At 42.7% G+C, this 15,232-nt stretch overlaps 1 protein-coding gene across 1 annotated transcript in view; it reads left to right on the forward strand.

The window, feature by feature from the left end:
• The window catches only part of ZCCHC8 (zinc finger CCHC-type containing 8), a 65,015-nt gene that overhangs the window by 24,395 nt on the left and 25,388 nt on the right, over positions 1 to 15,232 (forward strand). The window contains exons 7-9 of the mRNA XM_075834140.1: positions 4,926 to 4,991; positions 10,498 to 10,558; positions 13,157 to 13,299. Coding sequence (XP_075690255.1) covers positions 4,926 to 4,991; positions 10,498 to 10,558; positions 13,157 to 13,299 — 270 coding nt within the window. The remainder of the gene's footprint in view (positions 1 to 4,925; positions 4,992 to 10,497; positions 10,559 to 13,156; positions 13,300 to 15,232) is intronic.

Consider the following 15,232-nt stretch of genomic DNA (forward strand, 5'->3'; position numbering starts at 1 on the left):
TTGCAAGTAATGGCGGGTTTGAAGGAATTTCTAGAAGTCTCTATTTGTAACTTCTCAGTGATGTTTTGAAAAAGGAGGGAGCCACTCTGGGCATATAGATCATTGAGGGAGAGAATACCTTTAGACAGATCAACGGTAGAAGTGCAATTTTAATAATTTTGAACATTGCAAAAAACGTACAAGTCAAACAGTACTTTCCCCTGAAGGGCAGAACTGCTGCAAGTGTGTTCAGATAAAACTGCCAGAAGTAAGGCCTCATGCACACGACAGTAGCCATGCGCACGCAAATCAGACCGCGCACACATTGATCTCATTGAGCCCTGCAAATGCAGCCCGTATAATGACATGTCCTATTTTTTTTGCGGTCTGGGCTCCCGGCCAATGCACCGACCGTGTAAGCCACGGTCGTGTGCATGGGCCCATAGAAATGAATGGCTCCACAATTCATCCACATTTTTGCAGCTTAATTGCGAACGCATAAACACGTTCGTGTGCACGAGGACTAATACTTTTTAAAGGGAACCTGTCGCCAGCATTTCACCTATTGAACTTATCCCTCACTTGCCACTGCTATCAAAAGTTCATTGCCGTTATCCCCTCTACTAAACTCCTCCTCCGACTGTAAATAACGGTCTGCAAACATTTCCCGCTTTTATCGTAATAAAATGGTGTCCCTTTGTGTGCACACACCAGAATAGGATATCAATGCACATGTGCAGGATTTTGTATGCTGGGGGAAGGCGAGGAGCTGTCAATCAAAAGTAAGGAGGCGGGGTAAACTCTGAGACTTGAGGAATGAAGATTAGACCCTTTTCAAATGAAGATTTGACTCTTGTGCTCATTAGCATACAGAGTGGGAACACTAAAAAACTGAATACTAAAGCTACAGAGCCGACTAAGAAGACAATTATAGGTTATATAGAAATGATTTTTCACCCACTACCACCAGGTATTGCTGGTTTAATAGGTGAAATGCTGGTGACAGGTTCCCTTTTAAAATAAAGCAGGTTACTTATTTCACTTTATACATGACTATGTTTGGTGTGGAAGTCAAAAATAAAATGGCTGGTGCTCTTACTCTAACGAGAATAACAATTTTGTACCGGAACATAATGTCTTTGGGGGACACGGCACCATGAGTAGTGCCTTGCCACTAGAAAGCTAAAACTAGGTAGGGGAGAAAGTTTTGTCCTGGTCCAGGCAAGCTATATCCTTCCCACAGACACTGGGCTACTCTGTTTTAGGAGGCAGACAACATTCTTCTCAGGTCTGCTCCACTTTTTGATTTTAGTTCTATTTTTAATTCTTTCTTTTTATAGCTTCATGGTTGTTGTCAGCCTTAGGTGCCAGTCTAGTCAACCCCCCGAGGGTTGCTAGGATACAAGGCCGTTCTCTGCTTTCTTCACCGCTGGTCACCTAACCTCTCTTCTGCTTCCAAAGATGGAATGCTGGTAAACGCTCTGTGATGGTAGGTTAATGAGGCGGCACCAAAAGGGTGAGTATAAGGGACTTTTTGACGCACCCTCCTCCACTCTTCTCCTTGCACCGCTTTTTCATTGTTTAGTGGGCCTCTGGACATTGGGATAGCTCCCTTCGCCCCAGGACCTTTCACTGCCTGCTCTGTATTTCTAGGTGCACTGCGGTGTTAATGGATGGACCACAGGATAGGTGATTGGCTGATTGCTGGGTGACCCCCATCGCAAGAATGGGGGGGGGGGGGATCCTGAACTCTCCATTTCTCCTCACAACTGCAGTGAAGAGGACTTTGAATGGAGAGGCTGTCGAGCATGTGTGCTGCCGCTCCATTCAAAGTCTATGCAGATGACTGAAACAGACGAGGAGTACAACGTTCAGTGGTTTCCATCAGTCCCATAGACCTGGAATGGAGCTGCAGCGCGCATGCTCGACCGCCATTCAAGCTCCTCATCACTGCGACGGTGAAGAGGAACGGGGGGGATCGGGATCACCATTCATGCGATAGGTGGGAGCCCCACAGTTGGGTTCCCCAGTGATTAGACCATCTATCCTGTGGATCCACAATCCCTTTAAGTGCAGGCTTTTTTCAGGACAGTCTATCTCTGTGTGGGCTTCCAAGGGGTGGTTTTCTCTCATCCCACTGCATCGCTCAGTTCAGCTCCATCTCTAGAACCTGTCAGACCTGTCTTAGCCTTCTCTCCTGAGCCACCTATCCAGCCATTCAGCAGGGCAGGGTACAGCACTAGGAGTCCAACAGGCTAGCCCTGTGGGGTTTTTGTTTTTTTGTTTGTAGGTGGTCTTTCCCTTCACTTTGAGACTTGTCTAGCCCCCAGTCCCCATTCTTCTACAATGTTTTCCTTCTGTGAGTACTCCCAACAGTCAACCAGGTTCTGTGGCAACGCATTATACTTGCGGTCGCAACAATAAAAATTGCCTTGTGGCAAGTCTATCTGCTTTACACTCTATTCTTGTAAACCTACAAGAATGTGCCCCCCCCCCCCTTGACTGGACCAGGTACTTAACATATGGTCTGTCAGGAAAGGTCTCCTGTGGCCTGAGTCCCTGGAGCACATGCCATCCCAAAATAGCATCCCAAGCAAATGCTCCCTTAGATTCCCTTCTAGGGAAAATGCAACTTCCTTGATGACTCTCTAACCCACTCTCAAGGAAAATCTTTCTGTCGTCCCTGGTGCTAGCCTGTTGCTTTTTTTTCTTTTCCTCAAATTTTGTGTGTGCGAGGAGCTCCTCTCTATGGAATCCTGACAGGCACTTGACCGTCTCCAAATGGCTGGGTGTGCTCTTCCCACCGTCGATAGATCTGCTTGTGTTGCAAATCTCGAAGAGAACCACTCTACCGCTGTCAGATGTGGCATCCCTTAGTGATTCACTTGACAAGAGGCTGTTTTCGTTCTCTAGATCGGTTTTCGTGGTGTCGGGTCTTCTCTGCGCCCTGCATCGCGTCTTCCTGGGTTAGCAAACCTTTCTTCACAAGGGCATCACAGGAAGATGTAACCAATCTAGCCTTTCAATTTCATGCCTCCAAATTCTATGTGAGGCCTCCCTAAAGCTGACCGAAGTTCCCTCCATCAGAACCATTCTCTAAGACAACAGCCTACCCAACATTCTCTGATTTTAGTTTCTTTTGAAATTTCTCCTCCCAGAGTTTAGAGGTAGCTTGGCCGCCCCACTGATTCCAGATGTTCATCCTTCAAGCCCAAGCCCTTCTGCCATGGCTGCCCTAAACCCTCCCTTTGAAAACACATCATCTGCCTGAAGGTGTCTTACCCAATTGGGCCTTCTTTTCGAGTTGGTAAACAATGCCTGGGTGTGCAAGGTGGTGGTGAAGTGGTACAACATAGAACCGACCTGAGGGAAGGGTAGGAGGTTCTTACTGTAAACCCCATGACTGTCCTTTCTGTAAACCCCACCATATGGTGGTTTGTATGCGCTCTAAGGCTCCAGATGGTGTCCGTGTGGTCAGTTATCACTTTTCTGTAACAGGGCGAGTACCTGTACTCCATCAACATTCGTTATACCTACATCCACATACCGATCGCAATTGTGGTTCGTTCTAATTTCAATTTTGTTGCACTCTTTTGGGCTCGCCACTGTTCCGATGGTTTTTTACCAAGGTCCACACTACTCATGTTGCACAATCTGCTCCAATTTGAGTCGCTGTCACCCTTTACCTGGATGACCACATGGTGAAGGTCTACTCCAGAGAGGACACTCTCTTTTTCCACCCTGCTGATCTCCCAGAGTGTTTGATAATCCATCTGAATCTCCAAAACAAAGTAAAGTCGTCCCGGTGCCAGCCCAGCACATGACCGTTCCTAGAAATTCAACTCCAGTACAACCAGAATACTCCACCTGGTGAACAGGGTCCGAGCCATTCTTGCTAGGATGGCTCTTCGCCAAAATGCTCCCTGTTCTATCTGCTTTTGCATGCGGCTGCTGGACAAGATGGTGTCAGCCTTTGAGGCCATTCCCCAAGCCCAATTTCACACGACACCTCTCCAAAGGGCGTAATCTCAGGGTTCCCTGAACAAATAGATTTGTTTTTTTTCGCTTTCCCCCTGCCATTACAGGTGTGAAAAGAGTTGCCCTGGTGGCTCCCCAGCGCCATCTTGCAGGGCCTCAGGTTGGGTGGCGGTGTTCAGCCTTCACACTGTTCAGTGCAGATGATTGGAGGAAGCTCTGCTACAGAGCTATCTTTCATGTGGAAGTTGTCACTTCCTCTGGAAACGTTTCAGATGTGGACCATTTTCTATCTCGTCTCAACCACAAGATTCCAGTATCAACGCCCAGTCGACGCTCTAGTCACTCCTCAGGTTTCTCCCTTCTAGATCTTTTCCCTCCCCTTCTGCCTGTGCCCAGAGTTCTCCAGCAGGACAAGGCAGAGTGCATTCCCGCAGTATCGGTTGCTCCATATTGGCTTCACCAGGCCTGGTACACAGAACTCCTAAATCTGCTCTGATGCACTGGCGTCTTCACCCAGGGTCTATTTTTCCACCCCACTTTACCTCCCACTTTGTTTTACATGTGTGGCTTTCAGCCAAGTTTTTGAGGTCCTGCTGTCTTTCCGAATCTATTATCCAGAGGATGCTCAAGTAAGTGTGTCTAACTCAAACAGCAAAGCTATTCACTGAGCGGAAACAAACGGCTGATGATTCATTTTCCATATAGAGAAAAGATGCCTATTTAAGTGGGATTCATCTGGGCAAGAGATGTCAACCTTGACTTGTATAGCATTTTCCAGCCCCTTCTCTATTAGCTGAATATGCTGAAAGCAGACAATCCCTGTAATTACTATATCCTTTAACCTGCGGTATCTGCCAAATATATAATGTACAATGTAAAGCCATAATTTATTGCTTGTGTGAAATTTTGTTTTTTGTTGTTTTTTTTTTTATATCAAGGAATTAAATCCTTAATATATTCTAATAAAGATATCAGCAAGTTTTTGCTCAGATTTTGTCTCTAGATGGCCAAGAAGTACAAGTAAAAGCAAAAAGGTTTGTATGCATTATTTTATTTACTTTTTTGTTACTTTCTGGTTGCATGTAGAATAGTTGTTTTAAAGAAGAAAGTGTTTTCTTGTGTGAGAGCTCTTATTTGGTATCTATAGATATTTAGGCTTTTGTTAATCAGCAAGGGACTTTTAACCCCTTCCCGACATTTGTCGTAAGTATACGTCATGGAAAGCCAGTGCTTCCTGCAAAATGTCGTATACGTACGACAAATTGATGGCACCGGCTCAGAAGCGGTCGGTGCCATCATCCCCGGATGTCAGCTGTATCTGAAGTTGGCTTCGATCCCCGCCGTTAACACCTTGAATGCAGCGGTCAAAAGTGATCGCTGCATTTAAGGTGTTTGCTACTCAACGGCACCCCGAAATCGTCAGGGTGTCGGCTGCCATGGCACCCGGAGGCCTAATAGTAGCCTTCCGGTCTGCTTAGTACAGGAAACTTCCAGCCTCAGCCCAGAGGTGGGGCCTAAAAGGCTTCCGTAGCCGCCGGCAAGATGGCGCCGGCTCAAGAGATGAGTCGGCGTCATCGGCGGTGGATGTTCGCTCTTTTACAGCTGACCACCTGTAACGCAAGGAACTGGAGCTAGCTCCGATCCCTGCCAGTAACCCCTTAGATGCAGCGATCGCTGCATCTCTGTGGTTGTGTAGCAGATGGGCAGCTCTGCCCTGCAATCACAGGGCTGCCGACTGCTACTATGGCAACAGGAGACCCAACAATGGCCTCCTGCTCTGTCCTTATGGAAGCTGATTAGACCCCGCCCGGAGGCGAAGCCTAATCGGCTTGCTGTCCGTGAATGACTGACAGATCTAATACATTGCACTACATAGGTAGTGCAATGTATTAGAAAAAAAATCTGACAGTTGGACCTTCAAGTCCCCTAGTGGGACTAAAGAAAAGTGTAATATAAAAATGGGAATTTATAAAGAAAAAAAAAAAAGAAAAGTGTGTGTGTGTGTGTGTGTATATATATATATATATATATATATATATATATATATATTTTATAGTAACTCTAACTTTTTTTCCTTTAAGTCCTCTTATTGAAAAAAAATAAACCATAAGTATTTGGTATCGCCACGAACGTAATGGCCTAAACTATAAAAATATTATGTTATTTATTCCACGTGGTGAACGGCGTATAAAACCATGCCAGAATTTCTGGTTTTTGGTCACTTTGCCCTACAAAACTTTCATTAAAAAGTGATCGTCGCATGTATCCAAAAACGGTACCTACAAAAACTATAACTAGTCTCGCCAAAAAACAAGCCCTCACACAGCTCCGTCGATTGAAAAAATTAAAACGTTATGATTCTCATAACATGTCGACAGAAAAAATACTTTATCTTTTACGAAAGTAATTTTATTATGCAAAAAGCTGTTAAAGATAGTGCTATAAACTTGGTATCGCCGGAATCTTACTGACCCGCAGAATGAAGTTAACATGTAATTTTATAATGCATGTTGAACGCTGTATAAAAAAAAAAACCTGCCAGAATTGCTGTTTTTTGGTCACCTTGCCTCCCAAAAAATAGGATAGTGATCAAAAAGTGGTATGTGCACCAAAATGGTACCAATAATAACTACAGCTTGTCCCGCAAAAAAACAGCCCTCATACCACGGTCTATGAAAAAATAAAATTAGTTAAGGTTCCAATAAGTCAAGAAATAAAAAAATGCGGTTATGCAGGCCCGAGGGGAACATTTCTTCTGTTTCAAAAGGCGATTTATCGAGGCCCTAAAATTAGGGAACCAGGAATGGTTCCCAAACATATCTGCTGGAAGTGAGTGTGCCCGTATTATACCAGGACAACACTTCCCAGCAAGGTGCGGCGTGTGGACCAAAAGGGAGATGAGGATATCATTTCAGTTTGAATGATACAAGAAAAAACACACGGCGCCACATAGCGTAAGTAAGCCCAAAAATAGCAGTCAAAATGTGACAGGTGTAGGCTTACCACAAGAAGTAAGATCAGTCACATAGGATAGTAAGTGCTGCAGCCGAAATCCCAGACGGTCACACCAATGGGTCTCCGTGTAGAAATGATTGCAGAGGAAAACACTGGCCTGTGTAGAAAGGATTGCTTCACAGCGTAACACACATCTATGGATTATTTTATTGTTTACCCCATTATGCCCCTGATGTACTCTGCCCAGCTTACATTTGCCCCCACATTATAAACGGAAACACCAGTAATACTCATACAAAACTACTACCAAGCAAAATCTACGCTTCAAAAGCCAAATGGCGCTCCCACCCATCTGAGCCTTACAGCATGCCCAAACCGTTTACTTCCACATATATAGCACCGCCAAAGCCTGGAGAACCCTTTATTATTTTACCACCTGACTGTTCCCCTGATGTACTCTGCCCAGCTTACATGTACCCCCACATTATAAACTACAATACCAGTAACACTCCAAACAAAACTACTACTTTAGCAAAATCTACGCTTCAAAAGCCAAATGTTGCTCCCTCCCTTCTGAGCCCTACAGCATGCCCAAACAGCGATTACTTCCACATATATGGCACCGCCATACCAGCGAGAACCCTCTTAACAATTTTTCGGGTGTCTCCGGTGGCACAATCTGGGCACGACCTATTTGCCACTGAAATGGCATATCTGGGGAAAATTTAAATTTTTACTTTGCACCATCCGCAGCGCATTCATTTATAGAAAAGACCTGTTGGGTGAAAAATGCTCACTGTACCCCTTAATAAATGCCTTGAGGGGTGCAGTTTCCAAAATGGCGTCACTTCTCAGGGGTTTCTTTTATTATTTCACATCAGAGCCTCTGCAATTGTGAACCAGTACTGTGTAAGCTGCCAAATTAGGCCTCAAATTTTATATGGTACTCTTTCACGCCTGAGCCCTGTCAAATGTCCAGGCAAAAGATTAGGGTCACATGTAGGGTGTTTGTAAAACCGGCAAACACAGTATAATAGAGAGCTGTCTTGTTATGGTGGCACAAGCTGGGCACCACATATTGGCATATCTATGAAAAAAAAAATTCACTCTGCAACATCGAGTGCACACTAATTTCTGCAAAACACCTGTGGGGTTAACATGCTCACTATACCTTGAGCGGTGTAGTTTCCAAAATGGGGGTCACTTCTGGGGGGTTTCTGCTGTTTCGGTCCCACAGGGGCTTTGCAAATGCGACATAGCGCCCAGAAACCAATCCAAAAGCGAAATGGCGCTCCTCCCCTTCTGATCTCTGCCATGTGCCCAAAAAGCAGTTTATGACCACATATGGGGTATTGCCGTACTCGGGAGAAATTGCTTTAGAAATGTTGGGGTGCTTTTTCTCTTATTTGTTGATAAATTTTGGGCTAAAACTAGGTCTTACTGGAAAAAATTTAATTTTTACTGCCCAATTCTAATCTATGAAACCACCTGTGGGGGCAAAATGTTCACTACACCCCTAGATTTCCTTGAGGGGTGTAGCTTCCCAAATGGGGGATTTGCGCTATTTTTGGCACCGCAAGAGCCCTTTAAACCTGACATGGTGCCTGAAATATATTCTAATAAAAAGGAGCCCCAAAATCCACTAGGTGCTCCTTTGCTTCTGAGGCCTGTGCTTCAGTCCAGTAGCACGCTAGGGCCACATGTGGGATATTTCCTAAATCTGCAGAACCTGGGCAATAAATATTGATTTTCATCTGTGTTTTAAAAATGAATTTCTGCAAAGAAAAATATTTTTAAATTTCACCTATACTTTGCTTTAATTCCTGTGAAACTTCTAAAGGGTTAACTCTCTAAGTTCTGTGTTTTGAATACTTTGAGGGTGACGTTTTTAAAATGGGGTGACTTATTGGGGCCTTCTAATATGAGGCCCTAAAAGACACTTCACAACTGAACTGGTCCCTGAAAAAATAGCCTTTTGAAATTTTCTTAAATGTGAGAAATTGCTGCTAAAGTTCTAAGCCTTGTAGCGTCCAAGAAAAATAAAAGGATGTTCAAAAAACGATGCCGATCTAGAGTAGACCTATGGGGGATGTTAATTAGCAACAATTTGATGTGGTATAACTGGCTCTTATAAGCTGATACATTTAAATTTAGAAAAATTCTCATTTTTGCAATTTATCACAAACTTTTGGTGTTTTTCTCAATTAAATACTAAATGTACTGAGCAAATTTTGCCAGTGACACAGTCCAATGTGTCACGAGAAAACAATCTCAGAATCTCTTTGATAGGTGAAAGCATTCGAAGTTATTACCACATAAAGCCTCATTTCTCAAATCTGATGTTTCACTTTGTCAGGAAGGTCATAAGTGGCCAAAGCGGGAAGGGGTTAAATTATGTTACGGAGTATTTTCTGTATCCATAAGACTAAAGAGGAAAATTTAGTGAGTTCACACATGTAGATTTGTTGCCAAAACCACCCTGAAAATTTACCAACACATGTGAATGGGGTTTTCAATACATTATCCACATGTAGTGAAGAAAAAATAAATAAATCTGGAGTTCAGGGCATGCTGCGGATTTGAAAACATGTAAATTCTGTTGTGGATTTTAAGCACATTATTCAATCTCTTGCAATGCATAGCATGAAGTCTGCAACAAGACCCATGTGTAACTCATGCAGATTGACGCAAATTCGCCAACTGTCTGCTTTGTCTGGCCATAACCCCTTAGTGACCACCAATTTCACGGCAGTCACTAAGGGGCCTTAGGCTAGGCCGCTGCCTTTTCACAGCAGCAGTGTCTTAAGTCCTGCATGGGTATCCCGTGCAGGTTGGAGCTGGTGCTTGGTTGTCTGACATTCGGGCTCCTCCAACGGTAGTGATTGAAGTTCACATTGATTGTGGCTGTTTAACTCCTAAAGTGCTGCGGTCTGTAGCGACCGACACTTTAGTTGTTAAAGGAGGGAGCTCCCTCTCTCACCCATTGGCGGCCCGCAAATGTGATCACAGGCCTCCGATGGGGTGCTATGGCAGCCGGGGGCCTAATAAAGGCCCCCAAGCCTTTCCCTGGCTATATGCCTAAAAAAAACAAACTACATATGTGGTATCACTGTAATCGTTCTAGCCCATAGAATAAATGTAACTTGTTTATGCCGCTTGGTGAACAGCGTGAATTTTAAAAAAAATATGTACCCTAAAATGTTGCCATTAAAAAGTACAACTAATCCCTCAAAGTCCTCATACAGCTATGTCGACGGAAAATAAAGTTCTATCTCTTTGAATGTGACTAGAAAAACAAAATAAATAAATGCTTGGTCATTAGGGACTTAAATAGGCTGGTCACAAAGTGGTTAACCATATACTTCTCTCTTGTATTCCATTTAAAAATCTATTTCATCTGTTTTTATAAAGATCTGAAATGTGAACCTTATTTTTACATACAAGTAAAGCTACAAGATGAGTGAAAAGTGAGGAAGTAGGATACAAATAAAATTGCCATTGCATTGACAAAGCAATATTCTGTTTTTTGCAGTAATGTTTAATTGTATTTGTTAAAGTAAACTCTCTTTTTGGTTGACTTAATAGACCTAAACCATGTTGCTTCAACTGTGGTTCAGAGGAACATCAACTAAAGGACTGTCCTAAAGTAAGTTTCCTTATTTTTGTTTTTTTTTAATTTATAGATCAGACCTTCTTTTTATGAACTTAGGCCTTGTTCACACAGTGCAGATTTTGCATGTATTTTCTTTGTGCTTCAGTACTGAAACCTAAACAGAAGAAATGTATAAAGGAAGGCCTTATACGTCTGCTCTCCTGGATCCAATTCTGGTTTTGCCTTAGAGGCTCTGTCACCACATTATAAGTGCCCTATCTCTTACATAATCTGATCGGCGCTGTAATGTAGATCACAGCAGTGGGTTTTTATTTTGAAAAACGATCAATTTTGACAGAGTTATGAGCTATTTTTGATTTATGATTAGTTTCTTAATAGACAACTGGGCGTGTTTTTACTTTTTGACCAAGTGGGCGTTGTGGCGAGAAGTGTATGACTCTGACCAATCAGCATCATACACTTCTCTCCATTCATGTACTCAGACATTTTGATCTGTCACTTACTCACACATTAAGGTTACTCAAGTGTCCTGACAGTGAATAGACCTCCTCCAGCAGGACGCGATGTCTATTCACAATCCCAACACTTCGGTAACGTTTGTGTGGGACTTACAGCACAGCACATCAAGATCTCGCGAGATCACGCTTGCTGTCATTAAGTCCACCACAAACGTTACCGAAGCGTCGGAATTGTGAATAGACATCGCGTCCTGGCTGGGGGATGTCTCTTCACGGTCAGGACACTTGAGTAACGTTAATCTGTGAGTATGTGACTGCACATCATGATCTAGCAAGATCACTATGTGCTGATTACATGAATGGAGAGAAGTGTATGACACTGATCAGCGTCCTACACTTCTCTTTACAACTCCCACTTGGTCAAAAAGTAAAAACACACCCAGTTGTCTATTAAGAAAGTCATTAGCATAAAGCTAAAATAGGTCATAACTCCGTCAAAATTGATCGTTTTTCTAAATAAAAGCCACTGCTGTAATCTATATTACAGCACCGATCACATGTAAGAGATGGGGCATTTATAATGTGGTGACAGATCCTCTTTAAATTTGCAGCAAATCTTTCACTGTGTGAACAAGGCCTTAAGCTATTTTTTTCTCTACACATGGAGTCTAGGTGTAAAAAAATAAAATGTACATAATGGGTAGAAATTGCGGAATGTGTTAAATAGACAACACCTGTTAAATCCCCCGCTGCTCTAGCACCAGTGCTCCTGTGGTCACCCGAAGGTCTGTTTACGTCGGAGGAGCAACGATGTGTTGTACTTACTTGCATAACCGCTAGTCAGTGACTACTTGCAGTGGTCATGTGCCTGTATGGTGCTGCTGCCACGTGAATAGAGACGAATGGGGAACCACCGGAACATTGGCGCTAGAGCAGCAGGGTATATTTAACAGGCAAGTATGGTCAGTTTTGCGTTTTTCATTTCAAAAGGTATTTATTTATTGGCATATAAGCAAACTGATAAGCATTACATTTACTGCAGAGCTGTCTAAATCCGATAGAAGTCGATACCTATTTCTCATTTTTTGTTTTTCAGTAAAGGAACAGAAATAATGGGTTAGAAATTTCCACAATAACTATTCTATTCTGGTTTTGCTTCTTTGCCCCATTGCGCAGGCAGGTTTTGGTTTTTTTTCTTATTTGCTGTCATGACATACCACGTTGTTGTGGACAGTCACTGTTCGGTGCATGTGCTCTGTGTACGTGGGACATCAAGCGAAGATAAATTAGTGCAATTATTAAGGATGGGCAAACACGTATGCACGCATAGTGTGTGTGTGTGTGTGCATTTTTATATTTTAGGCTTATAGATTTTGTTGTAAAGTATACAAATTGTTAACAGTGGGCTTTATTACTCACATAGCTCTTAACTATTCAATGTTTTTTTTAGTTGCAGCTAACTACAAACAGCTTGACACTGTTTCAAGTATTTCATAATTAATGAAAACAAATGATGCCAAAATCAGTTTATCGCCCTTTACACACTTGAGTTTTTTACAGGCAGAAAATTCCGTCTGGAATTTTGAGGCAGCTTTTGATCTGCCTGCAGTTTGCTGCATTTTTCACCGCGAAAAACGCTTTCTCTACCTCCCATTGTCAGAGACGTAAATGCCCGAAGATGGAGCACGTCGCTGCTTTTTCCCGCGAGACTGGTTTACCGCTCGCGGGAATAAAATGCTTCCGCCTCCCATTGAAACAATAGGAGGCGTTTTTTGGCGCTTTTTCCGATGCGGTTTCCGCATGAAAAAAGTGTCAACTCTGTGTGAACATGGCCTTTGAGAATCCTCTCCTGTTCCTGCACTGTTTTAGTTGCTTGTGTAGCTTCCTGCTACAACCACTTAATTATTTTCAAATGTAAAGGTCAATATTGAAGCGATTTCCATCCAAAAGTTAGCAATAGTTTTTTTTTTTTTTTTTAAGTTTATGTTGGTTTTACTTCATGATATTGCTCCGTCAGTTGCTTAAAACATTTAAAATTGAAAAGACAATTTGACTGCGTTTCTTAAGCCAAAATACCTGCCGCCCATTACTTGGTGTTAACCTACTGAATAAGTCCTAATAAAATACTAGTATATTTGGTAAACTTTTTGTCCCCCGTCCCCTTTTTTCCCAGCCTCGTGATTTTGCACATATTGGCATGAAAAGAAAAGAGTTTATGGACTCCTGTGCTGAATCTGGAAATCAAAACTACCAGCAACGTTATCATGTTGAAGAAGTAGCCGAGAGGTTTGGAAAGTTTAAGCCTGGGACTATTAGGTAGGTTATTATGGTTCACAATTAAAGAATATTAACCCCTTTCTAACCATTCCATAGAGTGAGATCAGCAAAACATAGGAGGTTTACATAACATCACTTTTTTTTTCTTTTTTTTTTCTTTTTACTGAACTGTATTGAGACCATTTAAGACAAGGGTGGGGAACCTTTTTGTCTGCCAAGGGCAATTTGGATATTTATAACATCATTCGCGGGCCATACAAAATTATCAACTTAAAAATTACCCTGCTATATTTCGCCAAACGTTTAATGAACTCGCCCCAATGTGATAGCTGGAGCTGCTTCTCTTTGAGTCGTGTGATGTTCCCCGGTATAGATGATGTTGCTAGTTCGTCAGTCAATCTGGAGCACAGTCGACTCTTTGGTAAGTTTTGAAAAGAAGCGTTCGCAGCAGTAAGTTGTCCACTCAAGCTCCTCCACACCAATCTCATGTCTTTATGGACCTTGCTTTGTGCACCCCAACACAGCAATGCTGGAAGAGAAGCACTTTCCTCAGACTCTTTTTGCCACAAAGTTGGAGGCATACAATTATCTCAAATGATTTTGTATGCTGTAGGATTAGCATTGCCCTTCACTAAAAATAAGGGGCCTAGCCCAAACCTTGAACAGCAGCCACATCCGTTCAACACAAAATATACAGTAGGGACTTTGCATTCAGATGGGAAGCGTTCTCCTGGCATTCACCAAGCTCCGATGCATTCACCCGACTGCCAGATAGTAAAACTTTAGTAATCGCCCCACATAACCCATTTCCTCTGCTCCAGAATATAGTGGTGACTTGCTTTACACCATTCCAGCTGACACTTTGCATTGCACATGGTGATCTTAGGCTTATGTGTGGCTGCTCATACATGGAAACCCTTGTCCGCACAGGAACTGTGCATCGGAAACTTCATGGCATCACTTCTACAGTCAGTTCAGGACTCTGTAGTGATTGATGCAACTGACCATGAGTGATTTTATACGCTCCTCAATCTTCAGAACTTGGCAGCTCCGCTCCTTGAGCTGACATGGTCTACTGCTTTGTGGCTGTGCTGTTACTCATCTATGCTTCCAGTTCACAATAATGGCACTTACAGTTGACTGGGGCAAACCTAGCAGATCTGAAACTTCACAAATTGACTTGTGGCAAAGGTCACATCCTGTAACGTAATGTTTTTAAAGTCGCTGTGTTCTTCAGTACATCTATACTACAGCCAATGTTTTCTATTCCTATGCATTTGCACCTTTTTGCAATGTGTGGCTGAAACATCTGAACTCCATAAGGGGTGTCCACATACTTTTGGCCATATAGTGAAGAATACACATTTTGCTTTACAATAGTTAAATGGACACATTTTAAACCACTTATGCTAAAATAATTGTATACCTGATATAAATCAACTTTGTAGTTTACTTACAATTAAAAATGAAGGCGTTTCTATCCTTGCAAATTCAGTGAGAAGTTACTGCCACTAGGTGTCCCCCGTTCCTGTAATCTTCTGTCCACCCCCTGTAGCAGACTCTTCACTGTAACAGCTGGGATTGGAGATCACTCCGATCCCATCATTTTAACCACTAAGATTCCACAGTCAAGAGCGACCGCGGCATCTAAGCCGTTAGAGGGGGGAGTCCCCTCTGTCACTACCTCGGCCATGCCTCGATCACGGGGTGCAGATGAATAACCGTATTTCTAGCCAATATATGACTTGCGTCCTGCTATTTTTTTTTTTAGCAGTTTTTATTTTCCGCTCGAGACTTTCTCATGTGTTACACTGAGTTCTTTCAGGCTTATTTCGGAGCGCATAACGGTCACATTACGTTCCGAAATTTGTCTTAAACAGTTGCAAACACCTTTCCACTGAATTCAATGGTAAAAAGCTGTGGTGTTCATATGAGGCAATCTTACGCCGCTGTTTAAAAAAAACAAACAAAA

The sequence above is a fragment of the Rhinoderma darwinii genome, chromosome 1 (assembly GCF_050947455.1).
Source record: "Rhinoderma darwinii isolate aRhiDar2 chromosome 1, aRhiDar2.hap1, whole genome shotgun sequence".
NCBI classification, from domain to species: domain Eukaryota; kingdom Metazoa; phylum Chordata; class Amphibia; order Anura; family Rhinodermatidae; genus Rhinoderma; species Rhinoderma darwinii.